The sequence below is a fragment of the Camelina sativa genome, chromosome 17 (genome assembly GCF_030686135.1).
Source record: "Camelina sativa cultivar CO46 ecotype springtype chromosome 17, ASM3068613v1".
In the NCBI taxonomy this organism is placed as follows: Eukaryota; Viridiplantae; Streptophyta; class Magnoliopsida; order Brassicales; family Brassicaceae; genus Camelina; species Camelina sativa.
The window spans coordinates 22,400,122-22,425,077 of record NC_141896.1 but is presented as its reverse complement, the minus strand read 5'-3'; the positions used below and the strand labels follow the sequence as shown (position 1 = coordinate 22,425,077).

The following is a 24,956-nucleotide window of genomic DNA, read 5'->3' as shown; positions in this document are numbered from 1 at the left end:
GATTATAAAATGAAAAATTTATGTGTTAGTATAACAGTAAGTCGTGACTCCTTGCGGTCACAATTCGCAAGTTCCAAGTTTGGGAATCAAACAGACGGACGGGAGGGCTATCAGTTAGCCTACGTGCTTGCTTTAGTAAAGATCTCGTAACGTTTTATGGCAGCACCCCAACTTTTGTAAACTCGCACTTAACGGAGTCAAAAAGACGTTTAGCATGATATTTGTCTGAGTCCGAACAAACTAGAGGTTTGTTTCGGCGTGGGATAGCAACGATTGGGGAATTGTAAAGGTGTTTCCTAAAAATTAGAGATAGAGTTAACACATGTGAATATGTGATTCCCTAAGCGTCCAAGAATGAAGAATCTTCAAGAGGACGCACTAGTTTTTTTTTAAAATAGTTGGTCTGAGGCTACATCGATCCTCCACCAAACATCTACATAGATCCAGCTTGGTTTGCTCTCAGTACTTGAATCAGTTATCCTATGCTTGCCGCCGTTATTTTCAAATAAACGATGTCTTCCTAATACGAACAAACTTAACAGTCAAGACTAGAGGATCCAAAAAAATCAATCCTAACATGGATTATATAAATTTTTTACTTGTTTTTTTCTCTTTCTTCAAAATGTTTAATTTAAAGAATAAGTGAATGACATTTAACCTCATTTTTTGTTTATACATTTCTATTTGTCAGAACAAGCAAAACAAAAAACTTCCAAAACGACTCTTATTCATCACAAGTCATAATTATTATTATTTTCCACTCAAAATATATATATATATATGAAATTAAGAGATCACGTAACTACATTATTTCACTTTATAAAATATTAATATAAAGAATAATTGAATAACAATTTACCTACTACTTCTAAAATGTTTAAATAATCTTAATTACGTATAAAAAGTTTGACTAAGAATTGACATCAAATTTCGATTCTTAATTACATAATAAAAATAGAGAAAAATGTCAATTATTAGTTATTACTATACTACTACTGTACAAGAGATTTACTGGCTAGACAGTCTTATCTTTTTGGATCCGCCGATCCGGGTTCGTCCCCTTTAGCTGTTTACTAAAGACTACCTCCGGATCCAGTAATTAGAGTTTTCTATAAAAAAAATGACAAAAAAAAAAAAAAAAAAAAACAGAAAGAAGCAAATTAACAAAAAAAAAAAAAAAACACAGAGAAATGATTTTAGTAATGTGACGTTGGAAAAGAGATGCCTATAGTGTCAACTTCTGTCTGAAAATGTATCCCATTCTGTTCAAATAACAACAAGAACAACGTGCGAAGATACTTGTCTTTATATTTGGATGATGGAGAATTCACTAGAGGTTAAGCCTGATCATTCTAATGATGTCTCTATCCATACATTTTAACCAGACATTACAGAATTTCTCTATCAAACGAACTTACCCTCTATTGGATTTTAGTCGTCGCCGGATAAGACAGATTATTTATGTTTTCGAATTCGAGCAATCACATATATCTAAATCCCTGGTGGTTAGACAAGAATAGTGGTATAAGATTCTCAGGCTATCACAAGAATATGACCTTCAGTTTTTGTCGCGGGTATGCTGTAACTTTTTTAATGTGTCATATGAACGCCTACAAGATATGACGAACCGATAGACATGAGACATTCACTATGTAGAATCATAAAACTGTCGTTGTGCTGCGCAATTTTGAGTTTTTTTTTTTTTTTTTTTTTTTTTTCTTTTTCATATGGATAGTGAAAGGAAGAGTATCTATGACCAGATCACCAGATCTATTTACTATTTATATGGTGTGCTAGCTGTTTTTTTTTTTTAGGTAGAAATAATTTCTTGAGGAAACAAAGTGTTCCACATGCAGGCTACACCAGCACATGAAAGCTTGATAATGCAGAAATATAGAAAACGGTATGAGATGCCATGTGAGATCTATCTAAAAAATAATATTGCCAAAGGATTATAAGATATTTTACTCTTTTTTAAAGATTTAGAGGATCTTCCCACTTGGATCGGTTGTGATATAGGCAGTTTAGAGTTCTGAAATGGTGGAGAGCATAATTATTGGTCGTGTATCCGCAAAGTCTCGTCCTTTTCATTTCCACTTTTTGGTTTTATGTCAATGTAAATGTAAATCATATTGTGTGAAAGAAACAAGTTCAAGAAGTTACCAAGTCGAATAGTTTGAATTTGAAGCGTGTAAGTAAGCATCTAGTACTTATGCTTTGGGCACCTTTTTTCCAAATCTTGCTAACGACCGTGTCACTCTGTGATAGTCTGCAATCACATCAAACGGTTAAGAGCTTCGGAGTACCTAACAACAGCTGATGAATTAACAATAGAAACAACTTTGTTCTAAAGCGACAGTTCAAATATTAGAATCCACAGGAGTCAAGACTCAAGAGAGTACCTCCTTTGTTTAATCTATTTGGAACTAGAGGTAAGATTCTGATAATTGGAACAAAGGAAGAGATAGGTATAAATATTTGGTAAAGGAGTTAGCTTTAGAATAAATTAACCAAAAGGGAGGTGAGAGATAGAGAGAGAGAGCAAGAGAGAGAGAGAAGGTGGGAACCCACCATATAGACGATTGATCGGCCAACATCGTAAAGAAAGCCTTTTTTTATCTGTCTCTCTCTCTTCCCCTTTCTGTTCTTGCAATACAGAGGAGTAATTCTAAGTGTGTGAGGGTGCTTTCCCATACTACTATATATACATGTGCTCACATGGTTTCCCTTTGAGGGAGATCAAGAAGAAAGTAACCAAAACTCACTTGCTTTTAAGCTTTCTTACCTTTGTTTGTTTACTCTAACACCATTAGGACCATTAAGAGCTTTCCTTAAGAGCCTCACGACGGCTGCAACAGTTACAACTACGAGGACGAGTAGAGAAACTGGTTTAGGAGTCATCATGCCTCAGAACTGCATAGCACCAAGGCCTGAAGAAGATGGTGGAGGCATGGTACAAGGTTTGCCAGACATGTCAGAAACGCAGAGCAAATCTGTACTAGCCTTCCCCATGGTCACTTCACAACCTGGTCTCCAGATGTCCATGTACCCCATAACTCTCAAGGTGTCTCTCTCTCCTGAAAAAAAAAAAAGAAAAACAAACTTGTTCACTTCTTGTTTTAATATTATGCTGAGCTTTTGAGTTTCACCTAAATCTCATCAGAAATATAACTTTCTCTTCTTCCTCTACCTTGGTAGTTGATCATAAAACGGAACATCCTTCTAATGATATTTCTGTTGGTTGCTTTGTGGTTGTACAGTTTGAGGAGGTTGTGTACAAGGTTAAGATAGAGCAGACAAGTAGTCAGTGCTTGGGATCATGGAAAAGCAAAGAGAAGACGATTCTGAATGGGATAACAGGAATGGTTTGTCCAGGAGAGATTCTAGCCATGTTAGGTCCCTCAGGCAGTGGCAAAACCACTCTTCTCTCAGCTCTCGGGGGCCGCCTCTCCAAAACTTTCTCAGGTAAAGTCATGTACAACGGTCAGCCTTTCTCCGGCTGCATCAAACGCAGAACAGGGTTTGTTGCTCAGGATGACGTCCTGTACCCTCACCTCACGGTTTGGGAGACTCTCTTCTTTACTGCACTTCTACGGCTACCAAGTAGCTTGACCAGAGACGAGAAGGCTGAGCATGTGGACCGAGTTATCGCTGAACTCGGATTAAATCGGTGTACAAACAGCATGATAGGAGGACCACTGTTCAGAGGAATATCAGGAGGTGAGAAAAAAAGGGTTAGCATTGGTCAAGAAATGCTGATCAATCCTAGCTTGCTCCTTCTTGATGAACCAACTTCAGGTCTTGATTCGACCACTGCTCACCGCATTATAACCACAATCAAACGGCTGGCTTCTGGAGGAAGAACAGTCGTCACCACTATTCATCAGCCATCAAGCCGTATATACCATATGTTTGACAAGGTGGTTTTGCTCTCTGAAGGAAGTCCCATCTACTATGGCTCTGCATCTTCTGCTATGGAATATTTCAGTTCTCTTGGATTCTCCACTTCCATGACAGTTAACCCAGCTGACCTTTTACTTGACCTTGCAAACGGTAAGCGACCTTTCTCTTTAAGCTTCTAGATGATAAAAAAATGAAAATAAGAAAGCCTTCTTAATTCATCAAAACTTGGTAAACCTCAGGAATCCCACCTGATTCTCAGAAGGAGACCACGGAACAAGAACAGAAGACAGTAAAAGAAACCCTTGTTTCAGCTTATGAGAAAAACATTTCTGCTAAACTGAAAGCTGAACTCTGCAATGCGGAATCTCAAAGCTATGACTACACCAAAGCTGCTGGTAATTTATGCTTTTTAAAGTAGCCTTTTTTTTTTTTTTTAATTCTGTTTCTACTCTTCTACATCAATTATAGCCTGACTTATTTGTCCTTTAAATGGAGCAGCCAAAAATCTCAAGTCAGAACAATGGTGCACAACTTGGTGGTACCAGTTCACTGTATTGCTCCAAAGAGGAGTCAGAGAGAGGAGATTCGAATCTTTCAACAAGCTCAGGATATTCCAAGTCATCAGTGTAGCTTTTCTTGGTGGCCTTCTATGGTGGCATACTCCAAAATCTCACATCCAAGATAGAGTAAGGCTCTTCTTCTTTATGCTAATGATCATCATGAATTAATCACTACTCTTCTTCCCATCACAGTGAAGCTAACACGCATTTTTTGAACCTGCATATCAATCTTCTAACCATCATTCTACATTTACTCTGAATGCAGACTGCCTTGCTCTTCTTCTTCTCAGTCTTTTGGGGCTTCTACCCGCTATACAACGCGGTTTTCACATTTCCTCAAGAGAAAAGAATGCTAATCAAGGAACGTTCTTCAGGAATGTACCGTCTCTCCTCCTATTTTATGGCTAGAAACGTTGGGGACCTGCCCTTGGAACTTGCCCTTCCAACTGCTTTTGTGTTCATAATTTACTGGATGGGTGGACTTAAACCAGACCCAACAACGTTTATCCTCTCACTACTGGTTGTTCTCTACTCCGTCCTTGTCGCTCAAGGTCTTGGCTTAGCCTTTGGTGCTCTGCTTATGAACATCAAGCAAGCCACAACGTTAGCATCTGTTACTACACTCGTGTTTCTCATAGCTGGAGGGTATTACGTGCAGCAAATCCCTCCTTTCATCGTATGGCTCAAGTACCTAAGCTATAGCTACTACTGCTACAAGCTGCTTTTGGGTATTCAATACACTGATGACGACTACTATGAGTGTTCAAAGGGAGTCTGGTGCAGAGTTGGAGATTTCCCAGCAATCAAGTCAATGGGACTGAACAATTTGTGGATCGACGTGTTTGTTATGGGAGTGATGTTGGTTGGTTATTGACTCATAGCCTACATGGCACTGCATCGAGTGAAGTTGAGGTAACAACAAGGTAAACACCAAGAAGCTCCAAAGAAATTTTCCACCACTGCAGCAACCAATGGAATAATATTAGTATTAGAAAAGATAAAAAAAACGTCGTCGAATTTTGGTCGATTTTACTTACGTATCCGAGATATATATATCCGACGACTTTGTTTTTTATATTTTAGGCTTAGATGATGATAATATTCCTAAGTTTGAGAATAAAACAGTGAGATAATGTATAAGATAAGAAAGGGAAGCCAAGTATATACTAAGTTCCCATTTGCAAAACAGTGTGACGAAAGTGACTGAACTTCCCGGTCCACTCTTACCATGGAGATGATTGTTGTATCTTTTGTGGGGTTCCTTAAAAGAAAAGGTCTACTCTATCTCTTTTACACCTTACAATAGTCACCTGCAAGTGCATCAACTGGTGAAAAAAATCAAATGAGAATGTATCAGATAAGAATTATAACAAGTTGCTGCTGATAATAACAACGACAGGACATAAGCAAAGACACCTGAATGTGGCTCTCATTGTCACCTAAAACTTCTTTACTGGTATAACTTTGATGTTTCCTTACCACACATTAAACTAAAAAAAAACAAACGAAAAGCAAACTTTTTTAACTGCAGAATTATGTATGTCAACACAGCTACAGGAATGTGCTTTCGCTTTCATAGAAATACGGAAACGAATAATTGAAACTTTAAATGGCTGTTATAGTTTCACATCGTTTTAGCTACACAATAATTAAACACAAAAGAAAGAAGTGGGGAGGCTACTACAGTGAATGCAGAACAACAACATAGAGGAGAGCAAGAAAAAAAAAAGAAAATCAAACAAATCATTGGGATGACAAAGGCCCACAAGATATGCTTACACATTAAAACGTGATTCACTTTAGTCAAGTGGAAGCTGATGCAAAAAAAAGAACATCACAAGAGAAATCCATGTCACTCTCTACTTTGGCAAGTGTCAATGTCATCACCAAGAAAGAACCATCTTATAAAATAAAAACCCCCCAAGTAAAAACTCGAAACGTCGTCATTCACTAACTTCTTGTTGCTTTCTCAGACCTAAATACATCATCATTTTTCTAGTTGAGTGACATACATACGAAAGCAAGTGATCTAATCATGCTCTTTCACCCTCCTTTATTACCATATATATATATAATAAGTACACACACTAGTTGCTGTTTTTAGTGTACTACTAACATTTAAAGAAACTGAACATAAGCCATCTTTACCATAACAAAGATAACATAAACTAACCAGAGAGGATGAGAAAACAAATGCAATCTCTTAACTCATTCACATCAACCAAATTTGTTAAACTCCTTGTCATTCACCATTTGATTGAACAAGATGTGACTCACCATATCAATCTAGTGGTAATATATGCTCATTAGATAAAGAAGAGAGCCAAATGTGTTATCTAAGTAATGATGGAAATGTCATATACACATATCCACCTAAAGGAACAAGTCCAGCTAGTTTCAGAGACATAACTATACTCAATACTTCAGAGAATGATCAAGAGCAAAAAATTGTAGAACCATCAGCACAAGTTAACACAAATGATATTAATTACGGTTTCCACTCACCGCATCGTTTCCGGTAAGCAAGATGTGACGACGGTGCCGCAAGCGGAGACGAAGAGCCTATTGCGGCGATGTAGGTGTAGCAGCGTTCCAAAAATATCATCCTCTAAAAACGATGTCGTTTTTTATGACCGAATTAAAAAATAAGTCATCTTTAATTGCATGTTAACCCCTTGCATTTTACATTATTCTCCATAAAAAATATCCTTAATGCTCCAAATTTTGATCAAGGCCCATTTAGGCCTGTTAATAAAACCACAAGAGTCTCTCTCTTTCTGCCCCTCCGAGTTTACTTCTTAGGGTTTTAGCATTTCTCTCTTTTGTCTCTTCTCGGAAAAAAATGGCGGCAATTTCTAGGGTTTTTGGAGGGTTCAGGACACTGATGGCGAAGGCGGCGACAGCTGAGGCCGTTACTGTCGCTGGAGCTGCTGGTAAAGAAGGAAAAGGGGTGTTCAAGGTGTTTACAGTCTCGCAGCCGTTGGCTAGCTTCGCCGGAGAAACCCAACTCACTCGTGGTACCGCCGTTAAGAAGGTTTGGGAGTATGTTAAGCTTCACAATCTCCAGGTTCGTTGATTTCGGAGTAGGGTTTTTTTTTTTAGTTTCCTTAGATCCCTGTTACTTGTTTATGAACTTAGGGATTTGGTGTTGCTTTAGTAGAGACTTTAGTAATCATAGAGAACAGATGATTGTTGCATGTAGACAAGTTTGATTGTTCTGTAGATGAGTTTGATTGTTGCGTAGAACACAGATTTTGAGTGTATGCATATTGTCTTGTGGTTGAAACTGGATTGTGAGTATATACGATTTAAGCATTTTCTGGGTTTTGTTGTGAAGATTATCTTGGTTATTTTTAAGTGTTGGGGTCAGGTTGAGTTCGTTTGTATGGTTGTTAGCTTAAGTATTTGGTCTTAAGCTTGAAATGTTGGAGAACTTGAAAGGTTTTGGTCTTTTGAGTCTCAAGTTTTCTATTTTCATTGAGCTTTTGAGTTCTTTTGACTGGTTGAACAATGTATTGAGGTTGAGTGTATCTACTATCTAATCATAAGCTGTAAGTGTTTGCATCCTCATTGGAAAAGCAAACATTCTGTTGCTTTGATTTAGCTGGATTTTGTTAGTAGATTTGATCTGTTAAATGGAAAAAATAAGGCAGGTTTTGACTATAGTCTTCTCTGTTTTTTTTTGTTTTTTTGGGGATTCATAGCTCTGTTATCTTGCGGTTGAGAATGGATTGTTTCGTTGTTTGTGTATAGATACGATTAATGTTGTGGGTTTGGTTTGTGAAGATTAGTACTTTGATCGTTGTGTTGGTTATTATCTTGGAGAACTTGAAAGGTATTGGTCTGTTTGAGTGTTGGAGTTCTCTATTGTCATGGAGCTCGAGTGTTGAATGGTGCAACATTGTGTTGATTGGATTAAGTAAGTATCTGATGTTAAGCTTGATTCATTGCTAAAGCATTTTGTTTCCGTTGTAGAATCCGGCGAACAAGAGGGAGATACACTGCGATGCGAAGTTGAAGACGATTTTCGATGGCAAAGACAAAGTTGGAATCACAGAGATCATGAAGCTCCTGTCACCACATTTTCCCAAATCTGTTTGATTTGGTGAGGTTTATCTAACGTAGTTATCCTATCTAAAAAAAATGGTTTGCCTTTTTGTGGTTCAATTCGGGTTGTATATGAAAAACTCTCTAGACCCGTTTGAGCTTTTGGTATGTTAACAAACCAAGAAACAAAACTCTCTTTTGGTCCCTATCTACTGGAGAATACTATGTAGTTCGACAAGTTTGTCTTAATATTGATATCGTGATTTTGTGAGATATTTTACCTCTTCATCTTGGTTTTGATCTCGCTGTCTTTGAGGCTTCCTTGCTCATTTATTGGGATATCACTAAATGCATTATGTATCGTGTGAGCAACCAATTCGCTTAAAGGTGTAGATTTCGTTATTGGTTATTGCAAATGAATGAATGGGTCACATGTATTTTATTATTTGATGGAGATGAAACGTGTCATGATCAGTGGAGGAAGAAGAATGTGTTGTTAAAACGAGCATGCGCCAACGCGTCCATTTCGCTTTAAATCAATAGCCAAGAGCCTTTTTCGCTACACATACCAATACGTACGCACAAATGTGTATCTAAACATCACATAGTATATAGTTTATATTACCAAATCTTGTATTATCAATTTCTCTCTCTCTCTATTCAGATCATCATATCTCTCAAGTTCTTGTTTTTGAATCTTTTAAGTAATTAAAGATGGGTAAAGATAAGCACCACGAACAGGACAAAGGATTCTTCTCACATCATAACCATCACGGACATGGGTATCCGCCGGGAGCTTATCCTCCACCACCTGGAGCTTATCCTCCACCGGGAGCTTACCCTCCACAAGGTTATCCTCCGCCACCTCACGGCTATCCACCCGCCGCTTATCCACCTCCTCCCGGTGCTTATCCTCCTGCCGGTTACCCCGGACCATCCGGTCCTCGTCCAGGTTTTTTATTTAACCGAAATGTTGTCTTCTTTCTATTTGTTAACTTACCTTTGGAATTAAAAAAAAATAGACCGACCAGTATGTTTTGAGTGGAAAGACAAAATGTTTTGAACTAATCTTGGTTCATTCAAAGCCATATAGGTTCTTAAACCATATATCGTATTATGCGATGTGAAATTCCAAAAGTATTGCTTGGTTACAACGTTGATTTATGTTTGGTTTTTCTCTCAAGTTTATAAAACTCTTAACAATAATATCGTATTTCAAGTTGAGGAGAATTTCGTGTTATATAAATACCCGTATATAAACCAAAGTAATTTTAATGTTTTGATTAATTATTTCTCTGTAATTTGGCTATTAGATTCTTTTTTTTTCTACAACTTTTTTTTTTGTTTTTTTTTTTTTTGTTTGTGTGTGTTTGTTCGTTCATCATTTTAGTTAGAAACTTCGAATGAATATGGGTTTGGTCCGATCTTTTTTTTGTCAGAACATGGCTTTGGTCCGATACTTTGGTCTAGTTTTAGCTCAGTTTGGTTTGGTCCGTTCATATGCAAGTTAACCTCTTATCATGTTTTGGTTCACATGACTGCCCCTATCATATGAATAGGTCTTGGAGGAGGAGTTGGGGGACTGATAGCTGGAGCGGCAACAGCGGCCGCGGCTGCAATGGGAGGTCACCACGCAGGTCATCACGGAGGCTACGGGCACCACGGCCACGGAAAATACAAAAGAGGTTTTTTTGGAGGAGGAAAGTACAAGCGAGGGAAGCACAGTATGTTTGGAGGAGGGAAGTACAAGCGTGGTAAGCACGGCATGTTCGGAGGCAAACGAGGCAAGCATGGCATGTTCGGACGAAGAAAGTGGAAATGATTCATAATCTCATTCATCTCTCTACATATATTATAACAACTTAATATTAAGCTTAACTTAATATAAATATATATTTACATATGTGTGTGTCACTCAGTCATTGTGTGATTATTCATTTATCTGTGCTTAATCACATGTACGATTTATGAAACTCTTTAATTTAGTTGAATCTTTTGTCTTATATATGAATGTTAAATGATGAAGGACATGTCTTATATACTTTTGGAATAAATTCAGTTTATTACAATTTTTGGAATAAAAATCTGAATTAAATTTGGATATCGGAGATATGTCACTACAAGAAAATTGTAATCTTACAACACTAAAAATTGTTATAAATCATAATATTGCAACAGAATTGAGACACATTCGTATTGGCACATATATTGCAAAATTTACAATAAAATAACTTCTTTCATATTAATGCAACATTAAATTTGTATTTTTCGTAGAACTGTGTCGTGTGTTTGCAACTATGATTTGTTACAAATTATTATCACATAAAATGTATAGCAAATATAGTTACAAATTTACAAAAAAACTTTATTGCTAAATGTGTTACATTTTGAGTGCAACAATATTTATGATCAAAACAAAAAGAGGTTTCAAATATTGCCTTCTGGAATTCATAATTCGTCGCATTATTAACATTATTTTGTAATATTAATTTTAATCACTGTATTTTACTTTTTTGGCACATTAGTTAATAAAATACAAATTTTTATCTACTACTTTTTATACTAAAATTTCTGATTTAATAATAAAATAAGAAAAAATAACTTGCTTTATTAATTATTAAAATATTAGATTAAGACCCGCACGATGTACGGGTTTTTAAAACTATTTTAATAAAATTAAAAATTTTAAAAATATAAATATTTTTTGTTAGTAAAATATATTTTCCAGAAATAAATAGATAAATATTTTTAGTTAAAGAGAAGTTTTTAATTTTATACACTAATTTATATTTTTATATTTTAAAATTATTATTAAAATTCTTATAATAATCTAAAGCTAAATTATCGACCACCAAAAATGTTTTGAAACATTAAATATTACAAATATTATTATTGTCAAAATTCAAAAACGTTCAACAAATTATTCACAAAATGTTTTAAATGCAATCAACCCGTCATGCTTTACTCTATATTTTACCATTAATAATGTGTTCTTACACCCTAAAATATTTTATTGTTAAAATATGTTTTTTATCACCACCTATAAAATATATCTGTGAATAAATTAAACCAATTTTTGTTTCTTTACTTTAAATTTGACGCAGTTTATTTTCAGCACTAAAATTTGTAGTGACAGTTTGTTTAACCACTAAAATTGTTTGCTCAAAAAATATTTTGGATGAAAAACTGTGGAGAAAATAGTTACACGATTGCAATGAGTTTATGACCAACCCCACAAAATTTGAGAAATAAAAAAAACAGTTTAAAAAATAAAATTTTATAATCACGATGATATAGGAGTCTTAGATAATCTATAGATATAAAATATAAACTAAAATAAAAAATCTAAAAATACTACAACATAACAAACTTAAAATATTTATTTTAAAAGGAATAAACAAATATTGATCTGACCTATCTTTAACTGAAAAATAAAAAAGAAGTCAAAGAAACATTTTTAAATATATATATATATATATATATCACAAAATTCTAATAAGAAAATCAAATTTAACTAAATAATATAACTAAAATCTAGAAATACTTTAACATAATTAAATTAAAATATTAAAAAGAAGGAATAAACAAATATTGATAGTATGTAGATTCGTCATCTAAAATTGTATAAGGAAAATAGAATAATAATTCTTACCATCGGCTAAGTTGCGAAGATGTAATTTAGGAACCCTGTATTTTGGTAAACTATGTCAGGCAATGAAAATCAATAAAAATTTTAAAATATTATGATATCTATTATCCATAGATGTGAAAATAGTCAGATAGGTGAAAGTAGTCAAAGATATATGTGTAGCATTATATAAATATTGTACTTATACATTGATTTTGTTTGTCTACCAATATATGAAGCGTAGTTAAATTTAGCCTTATATGAGGTTAATCTGCAAGTGTCATCTGATCATCACTCATGATACTCCGTTTTTTTGCTAGCAAGGTTTTATGATATCTCATGGTTTGTATTTGTCTCTTTGGTGTTCATGATTTTCTAGTGTACTTAATATACATCTTTATATAATAAGATATATGCTCAATTTTCTTATGGTAATAGGTAAATTTTTTTTTTTTGCTTTTGGATTAGTTTTTTTTTTGTTTGGTAAATATTTGTCTACATATAATATATTAATTTATCTTCGTACTATTTTTTTTCTAGCGTTTAACTTAGACATGTGTTAAAATCTAAGATCGTTAATTTGACATATGTCGCGATCATATTAAACAATAATCTGGACATGTGTCGACATCTTGTCAATACAATTGACACGTGTCATGATCTCGTTAATGAGTAATTTTGACATCAACCTTTATATAATAAGATGTTAACAACGAATTAAGAAACAAGTAGAAAACAATGTACCATAAATAGTAAATAAGTTCTTAATTTAAAAAAATAAAAGCATAACTAAAACATCTCGGCACCATATCATATGGGTGCAGTGGATAATGAGCTGTGTTAGTTTGGTGTCTTATACGGTGCTACTTAATATATCATCTTATGGATACATTAAGCCTGAGCGTGGAATTCGGCAGGGTGATCCTCTTTCACCCTTTTTATTCATTCTTTGTACAGAAGTTTTGGTGCATATAATGAATAGAGCAGAGTTGGAGGGTCGTGTAATAGGAATAAAACTTTCCTCTTCCTGTTAATCGATCCAACATTTACTGTTTGCCGATGATAGCTTGTTCCTGTGCCAAGCAAACCTTCAAGAATGTTCAGAGTTTTTAAAATGCCTTAGATTATGTGGGGACGCATCAGGACAGGAGATCAATTTTCAAAAGTCAGCAATAACTTTTGACAAGAAGGTGGATACTTATATGCGTCACCTGCTCGGTTTGTTCACTGTTATAGAACAAGAAGATGGGACTGGGAAATTTCTAGGTTTGCCGGAATGTTTCAATGGATCAAAGAAGGATATCTTGCAGTTTATCTGTGATAGTTCGAAGTCGAGGCTGAGTGGTTGGTATGAAAAGACTTTGTCTCTGGGTGGTAAAGAAGTACTTTTAAAATTAGTGGCTATGGCACCCTTCCAGTTAATGCAATGTCCTGCTTTCGACTGACCAAGCACCAGTGCAAGCAACTGACAAGTGTGATGTGTCAGTTTTGGTGGAATGCAAGTGAGGACAAGCACAAGATGCACTGGGTTTCATAGGACAAAGTCTGTCAGTTTAAAGAGCGTGGAGGTCTTGGTTTCCGAGACATTGGTAATTTTAACCATGCTATTTTAGCACAACAAGGCTGGCGAAATTTAGATTCTCTCAACTCTTTGTTGGCTAGAGTTTATAAGGCTAAATATTTTGCAGATGCTCACTTCTTAGCGGCAAAGATTGGATATAGACCTTCTTATACTTGACGTAGCATTCTATATGGACGTGAATTGCTAGAGCATGGAGTAATAAAGTCAATTGGCAACGGTCAAGATACTAGTGTTTGGCTTGACAAATGGATATTTGATGATATGCCAAGAAGACTGTTCAATAAGGATTTGACGATTGACTTAAATCTTAAAGTGTCTTCTATTATAACATCTGGAGGGGATTGGAATATACAACTCCTCCATGAGTTGTTTCCACCATGTGAGATTTCACAGATTCGATCCTTTTCTTTAGAACAAAGTCTCCATGACCAGTTCATTATGATATTTACACAGAATGGGCAATCCTCAGTTAATTAAAAGTGGGAATTGGTTGTTGTCTAAGGAGGCTGATCTTTTGAATCCAATCTCTGCTGATATGGTCAGTCTGAACAAGATTAAACATATGGTTTGGAAGACTGCAACTGAGCCTAAAATTTGTCTGCTTTTATGGAGAGCGTTATCAAGAACGCTGGCTGTAGCAGGTTGTATGCGTAGCCATGGTCTGTCAGTCAACCCACTTTGTCCGATTTGTCAAGCTAAGGAGGAGACAATTTATTATGTGTTGTTTGGTTGTCCATTATCCAACAGAGTTTGGTCTACAACTGCTCTTCCTACCCCTTCCCAAGGTTTTTCTAATTTTGTAGCAGATAATATTTCTTTTATGTTACGCCTACTGCAGAAGACTGAACTAGTATAAGGTGTGAGGAATGAAATTCCTTGGTTTATGTGGGGGATTTGGAAGTTAAGGAAATTTGTGGTTTTTGCAAACCAGACTCAGAATCCTCATGTTATCGTGGCTACAGCGCTAGAGGAGTCGGAAGAATGGCTGAAACAACAAAATCTGATATCGCAGGATCTGTCTAGAGAAGCTTACAGAGGTATACAAAGGGTTCATCGTTGGGTTAGAACTCTCCCCGGCAAGCTTAAATGTAACATTCATTTGTCTTGGGTTAAGGATTCATGTTTTTGTGTGGTGCTTGGATCTTACGGAATCATACTGGCGATGTTCTATACCATGCGAGAGATGTTTTTCTTCTGTGGTCTAATAGAATTGCTGCAGAGCTAAGTTGTCTTCTATGGTGTCTGCAAAGTCTCAGTGATCTTCAAATTTCGAATTGTGAAGTTTGGAAGGATTATCATGCGGTGGTGTCAGCCTTCGAACCTCTGACAAACAGGCCAAAGTATCGTTCAAAATTGGATAAAATCACTAAAGCAGTACATGTGATGGGAGAGTTTGTTCTTAAGCTCTCTTCACCGAAAGCCAATTCGTTGGTCAGGGCGATTGCTTCTAGTGTTACAAGAGATGGTCGCTTTAATTCATACCTCGCCTTAGGTGGTCCAGCTTGGTTGCAGGACTGGACTGAGCAAGAATGGTGAGGTTGTGTGGACAGAATCCTTGGTTTGGTTGCTCTGTTTTTATTTTTTTTTGTTTGTTAACTTGTCGTTGATGTGGTTTCTCTTGTACGCTTCTTCTTCTTTATATTAATTTGAATTTGCGTTTTAAAGAAAAACATCTAAATGAGTAGACGACGACACGATACTCCGAACAAATTTTTTCTTACTCTTCAATCTTTTTGACCCTCTTTATGATTTTCATATGCCTTCGACAATTAGATATGACCAAGCTATATAGCTTTTTGACTCTCTTCCTGATTTCCATATATTTCTCCTCCAATGTGTGTTTAACTTTCGAGAAAGAGCTATATATAAACTATATATATATAGGACTATATATAAACACAATAAATTAATATCTGTTAGAAACTGAGGTTTTAGGTAAATGGTTCTCTCTATTATTCATCTGTTGCATAGGATAAAACATATATATAGGATAAAATATTAGGGTTTAGGGTTTACACTAATGGGCCGATAATGGACATCCATACAACAATATAATTATTTATAACACTCCCCCTTGGATGACCATTATAAAAATATAACGCCAAATGCATATGTGAGATGCTGCTTCATTAAAAACCTTACCAGGAAAACCCAGTGAAAAAACCATGGTTAAGGAAAAAAGAGTGCAACACGCTTTTACTCCCCCTCTTGAGTACATAACTTGAAATCTTCAAGATGGCGCGATCCAATATGATGATTAGCTTCTTGAATGTAGTGGTTTGAAGTGTCTTGGTAAATGGTTCGCCAAATCTTCACTTGAACAAATTTGTGGCACATGTATATCACCGTACATCACCATTCTTCTGCAGGCCATTGGTCTCTTAAATGACTCATCTTAATCATTATCTTTGTCTCTCATGATCTCATTATTGTATGCTAAAGACTTTGAAGATGATAGTCTTTCACCATTGAAATCATAATATTCCTCTTCAATGTTTATATTTCGCGTATTCTTTTGTTCTTTCAATGAAAAATCCAATGGGATAAAAACCATGATAAGGGAAAAAAAGTACAACCACACACATAATCATATTTCTCCCCCTGAAAGCATCATCTTTAGGTTATGCATTATGATATATCATCTTTTTTGAACTGTTATAAACATAGCTTTGGTGTATAAAAACACATATGATCATCATATATTCATTCGGGTCATTAGACTTCAAGCCATTTGCACCCGTTTCATATAGAAGATTCCTTAGAAGATTCATTTTTTCATTTATTTGAACTTGAAGCCCAAATCTTCTCTTACATACAATCTTCCAAACAATAATCTTATACATAGGAGTTATTTATACCCTCCTTATAAAACTGTCTCATTCAACTCTTCTTCTTAGTATGGTAATACAAGATTATTTTTCTATGTAAGATTATGTAAACATCTTGAGATAACATCTCTTTCATCAGATGTCGAATCTGTAACCTCAAGAAATTTCATGAAAGATATGATCTTATACAATCTAATTTCTCCATCTTTCAGGAGTAGTATTTCATCATTGATTATTTCTCCATATTTTCTTTTGGTATGTGAAATCTCTACCAAAAATTAGATAATATTTTCATTATCAACATATTATGCACTTATTCTTGTAGTTTTCTTTTAACAAGAACTACTTGTAAGTGAAGAAGAGGCAAAAGACACATACAAATTTTCTTTTAACGAGGTTCAGCAAATGCTTAACTCCTTAAACTTTGTTGAAAATACTTCTTGAACACAATTGCAAATAGTGTTTAATGTCGGATTTACACAATCCTAAGATATTCTCTTACCTTGTTGCCGATCTATTTTCAACCCACTATGAGATCTCTAAGATCAACAACAATGATCGACCCTCAGGATTCTCACCTAGAGATAAACTCTCACATTTTTCTCCCCAAAGTTGTCAAAAACCTACAAAACATTTTGTCGCTTTTACAACGTTCTCGAGGGTTATAAAATATTGCTTCTACCAATATAATCACTTTAAGGGATACTTTTGACAGTTTGAAAACTTTCTAGATAGATTGAACCAAGTCTTGCCTTATTGTCAAACTCATAAGGGAACAAATAGTTGCTTCCACCTTATGAGAGTACATTTCTCATAATCAATATCAAGTATTTGTGAGAATCATTGTACTAGTAAATATACTCCGTGTCTCATAAAAATCTCTTTATCCCACTCATTTTACACTTCCAAGTGTAAGGACTACATGTCCAAATATTATCTCTTTAAGAGATTTGAACTATTTCATAGTTACTACTTTCAATGATTAACCAATCATTCTTTATGTACACTTTTCAATAAAACTTTTTTATATTAACAACGGTTTATAATCCTCTATTTTCATCCAGAACATCATCAACTACAACAATGCATGCAAACATATTACGACGTCGATTTGCTTTTTGGTTTCTTTTTCATTCTAGACATGACTCAACTTATTGAGATCTCCTATCATTATCATTCTCAGGTACCTGAAATCTTTTTCTTACTTCTGTCTCTGTCTCTAGATCTCTTCTAGAGAGTTTTCATAACTCTTTGCTTCTTCGGTGCCATATTAATTTAGGTTCTTATACTTTTTCCGAGGATGCTTATATTTGGAACCATAAGTCTATCACACTTCATGAAATCTTTAGACTTACTAGTAGTTGATCTTATATTTCTAGGACATTAATATTAATTGAAGCACAACTGGTATATGTGACTTTGTCACTCAATTATGGTCGGTAAATGCTTCTGACATTTTTGCTAAACTTTGCAAATAAATTATCTTTTCAATTTCTAATGCACATTTCAAAGTACGAGGATCAAGATAATTTCTTCCAATATTTTTATTTTCCAGCTGTTTATTTCTCCTCTTAATGTTGGAAAGACTGACTCACCGAAACAACCACTACAAGAAAACAGCTCATTAGCAACTACAAATAAAGTCGCCAAAAATAACGACCAACTGGCGACTACTTTGCGACTCCTTTGTGACTGGTATGAATTAGTCGCTATTGAGTCACTAAGTAACGACTAATTGACGTAGTCGGTAACGTGGTCGTATCGTAACGACTTTGCAACGACTATCCTGTTGTTGGAAAAAGATAGTCGTACCATAGTCGCTACTTTGACGACTACGTTATGACCAGAGTAAATAGTCGTAAATTTGGCGACTACTATGCGACTCATACAGCGAGTCATTAAGTAGTCGTAAGGTAGTCGCCAAAGAGTCGTAATTTACAGTTGAAAAAACGTGTTTTTCGTGTCAGGGTTTGTGTACCAACTTTTATATAGTAGTCGTCTATTAGTCACTTTGGGTTAGTCTATAAAAACAAAATTCACTCATTTCTTCTCTTCATTATGAAATAAGTGAGTTTCCCTTCCAAAAAAAAAAAATCAAGCTTGAAAACAAAAATTTCTAAATTAAAAAAAGAGTTTGGCTTTATATTTTCTCGTTTATTATATATAGTCTTATATTTTCTCCAAATATATATATATATATATAATGGTGGGATATTACGATTATGGTAGTAGTGGCATTAATTATCGGGAATGGATGTACAAGAGGTTAAATGAAGTGACGAGAAAATTTTCATCTGAATTCGAAGTGGGGGTGGACCAATTTGTGTCGTTTGCAAACAGCCAACCTACAGTACAAAATAATGGCTGTAAGTTTCACTGTTCCTGTAGTGTTTTCAAGAACAATAGATGTCTCTCGGGTAGAAGAGTTATGAGTCATTTGTTTAGTAATGAATTTATGCCAGATTATTTTGTTTGGTATAACCACGGAAAAGATATAAATTTGGATAGTTACACTGATAGGACGTATAATGGGAGTCATGAAGAAATGGGTAATGTAGTAGAAGATCCATATGTGGATATGGGGAATGATACATTTTGTTATAATGTGGGTTTTGATGATAATTATCATCAAAATGATAGTTATGAGAATGTGGAAGAACCGGTTCAAAACCATTCGAAGAAATTTTACAACTTGTTAGACAGTGCAACAAATCATTTATATGATGGTTGTCGCGAAGGTCACTCGCAATTGTCATTATCTGCTCGAATCATGCAAAATAAGGCGGAGTATAATATGAATGAAAAGTTAGTGGATTCGGTTTACGAAATTTTAATGGATTATTTACCAGAAGGAAACCATTTTACCGATTCACATTACGAGACAGAGAGATTGATGCACAATTTAGGCCTCCCATATTATACAATTGATGTTTGTATTAACAATTATATGATTTTCTGGAAATTAAAGAAGACAAAAAGGAAGAGACATATCTATTTTGTGGTTCACCAAGATGGAAGCTTAAGGAGGACAGATGGAGAATAAGAGTACCATATAGTCGTATGAGGTATCTACTTATTGTTGACAGATTGAAGAGAATGTATCAAAGCCAAAAGACTGCAACGGTAATGAGATGGCATGCCGAGCATCAATCAAAGAAGGGAGAAATGAATCATCCTTCTGATGCGGCGGAGTGGAGATATTTCCAAGAGCTTAACACTTGGTTTGCGGAAGAACCTCGTAACGTCTATCTTGGATTATGTACTGATGGGTTCAATCCATTTGGCATGTTTCGTAATCATTCGTTGTGGCCAGTGATCTTGACTCCATATAATTTACCCCATGGTATGTGCATGAATACATAATACTTGTTTTTTTTATAATTCTGAATTCTGAGCCAAATAATCCGCAAGCTAATCTCATCTTCCTACAACCTCTTATTGAGGACTTAAAAGAGTTGTTGTCTACTAGAGTCGATGCATACGATGTGTCTTTGAATCAAAAATTTAATCTAACAGCAGTGCTGATGTGGACGATAAGCGACTTTCTAGCGTATATCATGCTATAAGGATGGACCACCCAAGGTTAATTATCTTGTCCAATTTGCATGGAAAGTACAAAGTCTTTTTATCTACCCATAGGAAGGAAGATGTGTTGGTTTGACTGTCACCGAAGATTTCTTCTTCATGGTCATCAATTAAAGAAGAACAAAAAATATTTTCTGAAGGAAAGAGACGCTTCTAATGACTATCCACTGCAGTCTTTAACTAGTAGCAAGTTTACGAGCGTTTGATTGGTGTAAATCCACCAAAAACCAAGGACGTCAGTGGTAATGATCATGAAAAGGAGATGCCAGGCTATGGAAAGGAACATAATTGGCACAAAGAATGCATATTATGATTGCTGCCTTATTGGAAAGACCTCAATCTTGGACATAATATTGGTGTGCATACCGAGAATAATTTTTTAGACAACATCATGTGTACTCTTATGAATGTGCAGGGTAAATCAAAAGACAACATCATGTCAAGATTGGACATAGAAATTTTTTGTTCTCAACCACACTTACATATTGTTAGGAAGGGTAAAGCTCCATTCCCAGCATATACATTAACAAAGGAAGCCAAAACAAGTTTATTGGAATGTGTCAAGCATGCGGTGAAATTTCTAGATGGTTATTCTTCAGACTTGGCTAGTTGTGTTGATATGATCAATGGCAAGTTTTCAGGAATGAAGAGTCATGATTGCTATGTTTTTATGGAGCGGCTACTTCCATTTATCTTCGCAGAACTCCTAGACCGGAACGTTCACCTTGCGTTATCAGGTACTACGAATTACTTATTTAATTTATAGGTACTTATTTAATTTGAAGGAAGCTCAACGCATGATAGAAGAGCAGGCTGCTCATACGTTGAGGCGTGATGCAGAAATTGCTGAGCAATCTGAAGTTATATATTGCTGAGCAGAAGGACAAGGTTGACCACTTTGCCTTGGTGGAGAAGTTTCTGCGGGAATGTGATCCACGGTTCCAGCAATTCTTGACAACCCATTCAGCCAAAGAGACAACCACAGACCCTCTTCACCAAGAAGATCCAACTTCAACTCCATAACATCTGCTTCATAGGTTTCTCTATGTCTTACTCTTTTTTGATTAACTCAATGACAACTTTAAATTTGTGTTGTACTTTTTTGTAACTATAATAACTTGTTCAAGTACAGCGTATTTTAATATTTCAATATTATGTGTTGCTTTAGGTTTCCAAATTCGAATCATTCTTTTTGGTTTGGTCGACAGGATTGAAACGAAAAGGAACAAAGGTATTAGGACATTCTATATTCAATTTCTGAAAACATTAGTCGCCAAATAGTAACTATAAAGTCACTAATTTAAGTGACTATATAATACTACTACATATATTAGTCGCTGTTAGTCGCCAAAACGTCATCAAAATTATATGACTATCTCCTGACTACATTAAGAATACCATTTGTCTAGGTTTCTTAAACACACTATAGTCGCAAAATAGTCACTATCTATTACGACTACATAATGACTACACTATGACTACACGTATATAGTCGTAAATTAGTCGCAAAAGGGCGACTACTTTTACGACTACAACAATTAGCGACTCTCGATTCATGACTGTATGAAATAGTCGCTAATTAGTCGTAACTCTTATTATAACTACTACCAGGCGACTAATAGTGTAGTCGCTAAAGTGTTGTTTTCTTGTAGTGAACAGTCTCTGCATCTCGAGATATTCAATCATCAAGAGAGATTCATATTTCCAACATTCTTTCAAATTCCAATTTATATTACTGTGGTGGAGCAAATCAAAAATGTATAACACATTTAGATGAGATTATACACTGGTTTCTGACCCAAACCAATTATAGTGGGGAGTACTCAAGATAATTTGTTGGCCCGATGCGAGTTTATTAACATGTAGAGTCATTTATGTCAATTACTTAGCATGGTTTCACCACCACTGTCAATTAACCAAATACTCTTGCAAACTCAAATATATGGTGGATGATCAGTCCACAATATCTTTTTGTATATGTACCAGAAAATTGACACTATCCAAATTCATGGGGTCGGTGAAAGCCATATAATCGGCTTGTTTTGTAAAGCAACACACATAAGAAATCACTAGGAAAACTCTTTAGGTTCTCTAATGAATCTTTTCGGAAATTTCTGATTATTCTTTCAGAAATTTGGAATGGCTTAACCGGTCATGCCAAACAGTGAGATTTTCACAAAACATTTTATCGATAATGCCTTGGGTAATACTTATGATTTGAAAGTATTTTCTTTGCATATTGTCTCAACTTGATTACTTTTCAAATCCTCAAGATTTGCTCTATCATATGAATGACTAAACTCATTTTGGGTGTGAACATAATCTTATATCTTTTCCATCACCTTTGTATGTGGGATTAATTAATTTTCCCTCTCGAGATGATGACATTTCATGTCTATCAATCTCGATTTGAATCCCATTGTTGTAATCAATAACATTCTCAAATTGGGTCATATATTATATCTTAGACCCTTTTTAACTTTAAGACTTTGGAGACTATAACACATTAATATTAAACTGGTTCCCATAGATAATAGTATATATACTCTTCAAGAGTTTTCAATATTTTTTCTTAATATTGTAGTAGAATAGTGGAAATTATCTCACACTAACTTTTTATATCATCATGTATATATTTGAGATAATTACCTCATGTACTTATTATTCAATTCTAGTGGAGAAACTAGTCGATATTGACTGCGACTTTATATATCATATCCACATCATGGTCACTTTTATAGCAACTTTCACAATAACTTTTTTTCTTATATATAACATAAAGTCATATTCACTTCAAAAAATAGACCAAGATAATAGGATGTGATTCACGATTATTCATCAATCTCATAATTTCACCCAGTCATAAATAACAAGATTATAATATATATATTTTTTCACTATATTGTGTCTAGATAACAACAATATTTTGTGACAAATAGATTATATTTCTATCAATGATATTCTTTTTCAACTTGATAGTCTTTCTTAACATAATTGACTTTTATTTATTTATAGACTTTATAATCATATACTTTCTTGAAATTGTTCTAAAGAATTAGTGATTTTATTAGAATCAAATACTTGGTCTTAAAACCCCTTAAAGAATTGATGCCAATAAAATATGATCAAACAGCATATTTTATAAATCAATCAATCATCACTATTTTATATCTCAAAAATATTATGCATCTCTATAAATTAGTTTATGAGTTGATTGGGTGACAAGATTGGGTGACAAGATTTAAAATATTTCATCATGATATTATATCTAGATTAGATTTAAATTTTTGATTAAAAAAATAAAGGAATTCACAAACATTATAAACAATCATATAAATGAGTGTTAAATAAGTATTAAGCATCCTTTCTTTATATAAATATATATATATAATATTTCTTTTAAAAACGTTTTATTATAAAATAATATATATAATTTTTTTTTTCTTTTAAACGTTTTTTTTTTGTTTCTTCTTGTTCATTAAGGATATTATTATAAAATCTACAATGTTTTACCAAAAATATTATATTATTATAATAAATTATATATATATATATCATTTTTCAAACCCAACTAATTCCAAAGAAATACTAAATTCTTCTTCTATTTTTTATACCAATACTAAATTTTTATACTGAATAATAGTGGATAAATTCAAACCAGTTATTAATAAACCTAAACGAATAAAAAGAAAAAAGCGAATAGGTGAACGTTTTTTTCTCTTTACACATGACAAAAAAATATATTTAAACTAACAAGATTTTTCTCATTTAAACAAAGTTAGTTATTCTCATTTGATTAAAATTTGTACTTATCCATATTATTTTAAAAGTGAGAAAATGGTTAAAAAATAATATATATATATATATATATATGTTTGCAAAAGAGTTAATAAATATGGTAAATATTATGACAGAAGGTGTCACGTAATTTGTAACATAATTTTCTAGTAAAATAGCCATAATTTATAATTATTTAATACTTTTTACAAATTTTGCAAGAAATAATTATATGTAGTAAAAATGTTGCTAATTTATAATGAAAACCGCAACAAAATTTTGTTGTTATTTTTAAACACGTTTGTAATAAAGTTGTCACGTATAAATATCATTGTAAAAATATAATAAAATTTGTTACAAAATTTTAACGAATACTATCTTTGGATGAATTTTTTTCAGAAGACACATTCATCATTACATGATAAAATTAGCACTAGGAATTTGGGAACCGGAACGACAGAAACTAAATACTGATCTTATCCTAGACTGTCGAAACAAGATAAATTCTTATCTTATTAGGTAGATTCAAATTTAACACAGTATAATTGTATTATCTTTTAAAAAAATGTTTAAACTCCGATCAATTTATTTAACATAAAAGGTAAATAAAAAATTTGAGATAAATAAAGGATAATCAAACTGGTTAGACTGGGATAATCAGTGATAAGTAAAAGATACATCATCATTATTATTATTGTTTTAACCCTTTTAGTTATAGACTTGAGTCTGTTTCATCATTTGCTCGGTTTTTACTTTTAAATTCAGCTCTATAAAATCCGTTGGAGTTTGGATAATGTTTGTACAAAAAAAACTAATTTGGTTAAATGTAGCAACAATGAATTAATTTCAAAATTCAATATTTTGTAGTCAATAAAAATAAACGGATAATCTAATCCCATAAACTAGGGATATTGAGCTGATTTTGTTTTTGAAATCCCACTTAAACAAACCACCGATGAAAATGTTTGTTTCTTATGAATGAAAGTCATTAATAAATAATAACCAAATAACTAAAAATTAAATTAGAATTATATTCATCGACCTAC

At 34.0% G+C, this 24,956-nt stretch overlaps 4 protein-coding genes and 2 long non-coding RNA genes across 6 annotated transcripts; 3 read left to right on the top strand and 3 right to left on the bottom strand.

The window, feature by feature from the left end:
- Positions 1-1,312: 1,312 nt before the first annotated feature.
- Positions 1,313-1,746, bottom strand: LOC104759597 (Defensin-like (DEFL) family protein). Its single transcript, XM_087496347.1, is given in 2 exon segments — positions 1,313-1,567; positions 1,570-1,746. Coding segments are annotated over 2 exon segments (246 nt in total). The 5' UTR covers positions 1,663-1,746; the 3' UTR covers positions 1,313-1,414.
- A 307-nt stretch (positions 1,747-2,053) lies between these two features.
- On the bottom strand, positions 2,054-2,697 carry LOC147924189 (uncharacterized). Its single transcript, XR_015587403.1, has 2 exons — positions 2,572-2,697; positions 2,054-2,269 (listed from the first exon to the last, which is right to left on the bottom strand). It is a non-coding gene; the product is annotated as an uncharacterized LOC147924189 (long non-coding RNA).
- On the top strand, positions 2,504-5,747 carry LOC104757540 (ABC transporter G family member 14). The gene is made up of 5 exons (XM_010480289.3): positions 2,504-3,064; positions 3,261-4,053; positions 4,143-4,298; positions 4,402-4,589; positions 4,729-5,747. Exons 1-5 carry the CDS (start codon positions 2,903-2,905, stop codon positions 5,335-5,337), a joined length of 1,908 nt encoding a protein of 635 aa, XP_010478591.2. The 5' UTR covers positions 2,504-2,902; the 3' UTR covers positions 5,338-5,747.
- On the bottom strand, positions 5,656-7,072 carry LOC147924188 (uncharacterized). Its single transcript, XR_015587402.1, has 3 exons — positions 6,969-7,072; positions 5,880-5,953; positions 5,656-5,788 (listed from the first exon to the last, which is right to left on the bottom strand). It is a non-coding gene; the product is annotated as an uncharacterized LOC147924188 (long non-coding RNA).
- Positions 7,073-7,194: 122 nt separating this feature from the next.
- LOC104757539 (SWIB/MDM2 domain superfamily protein) lies at positions 7,195-8,785 on the top strand. Its single transcript, XM_010480288.3, has 2 exons — positions 7,195-7,530; positions 8,439-8,785. Exons 1-2 carry the CDS (start codon positions 7,306-7,308, stop codon positions 8,562-8,564), a joined length of 351 nt encoding a protein of 116 aa, XP_010478590.1. The 5' UTR covers positions 7,195-7,305; the 3' UTR covers positions 8,565-8,785.
- Positions 8,786-9,071: 286 nt separating this feature from the next.
- On the top strand, positions 9,072-10,551 carry LOC104757538 (proline-rich family protein). Its single transcript, XM_010480287.3, has 2 exons — positions 9,072-9,462; positions 10,070-10,551. The coding sequence occupies exons 1-2, from the start codon at positions 9,225-9,227 to the stop codon at positions 10,330-10,332; spliced, it is 501 nt and encodes a 166-aa protein (XP_010478589.1). The 5' UTR covers positions 9,072-9,224; the 3' UTR covers positions 10,333-10,551.
- Positions 10,552-24,956: the final 14,405 nt, after the last annotated feature.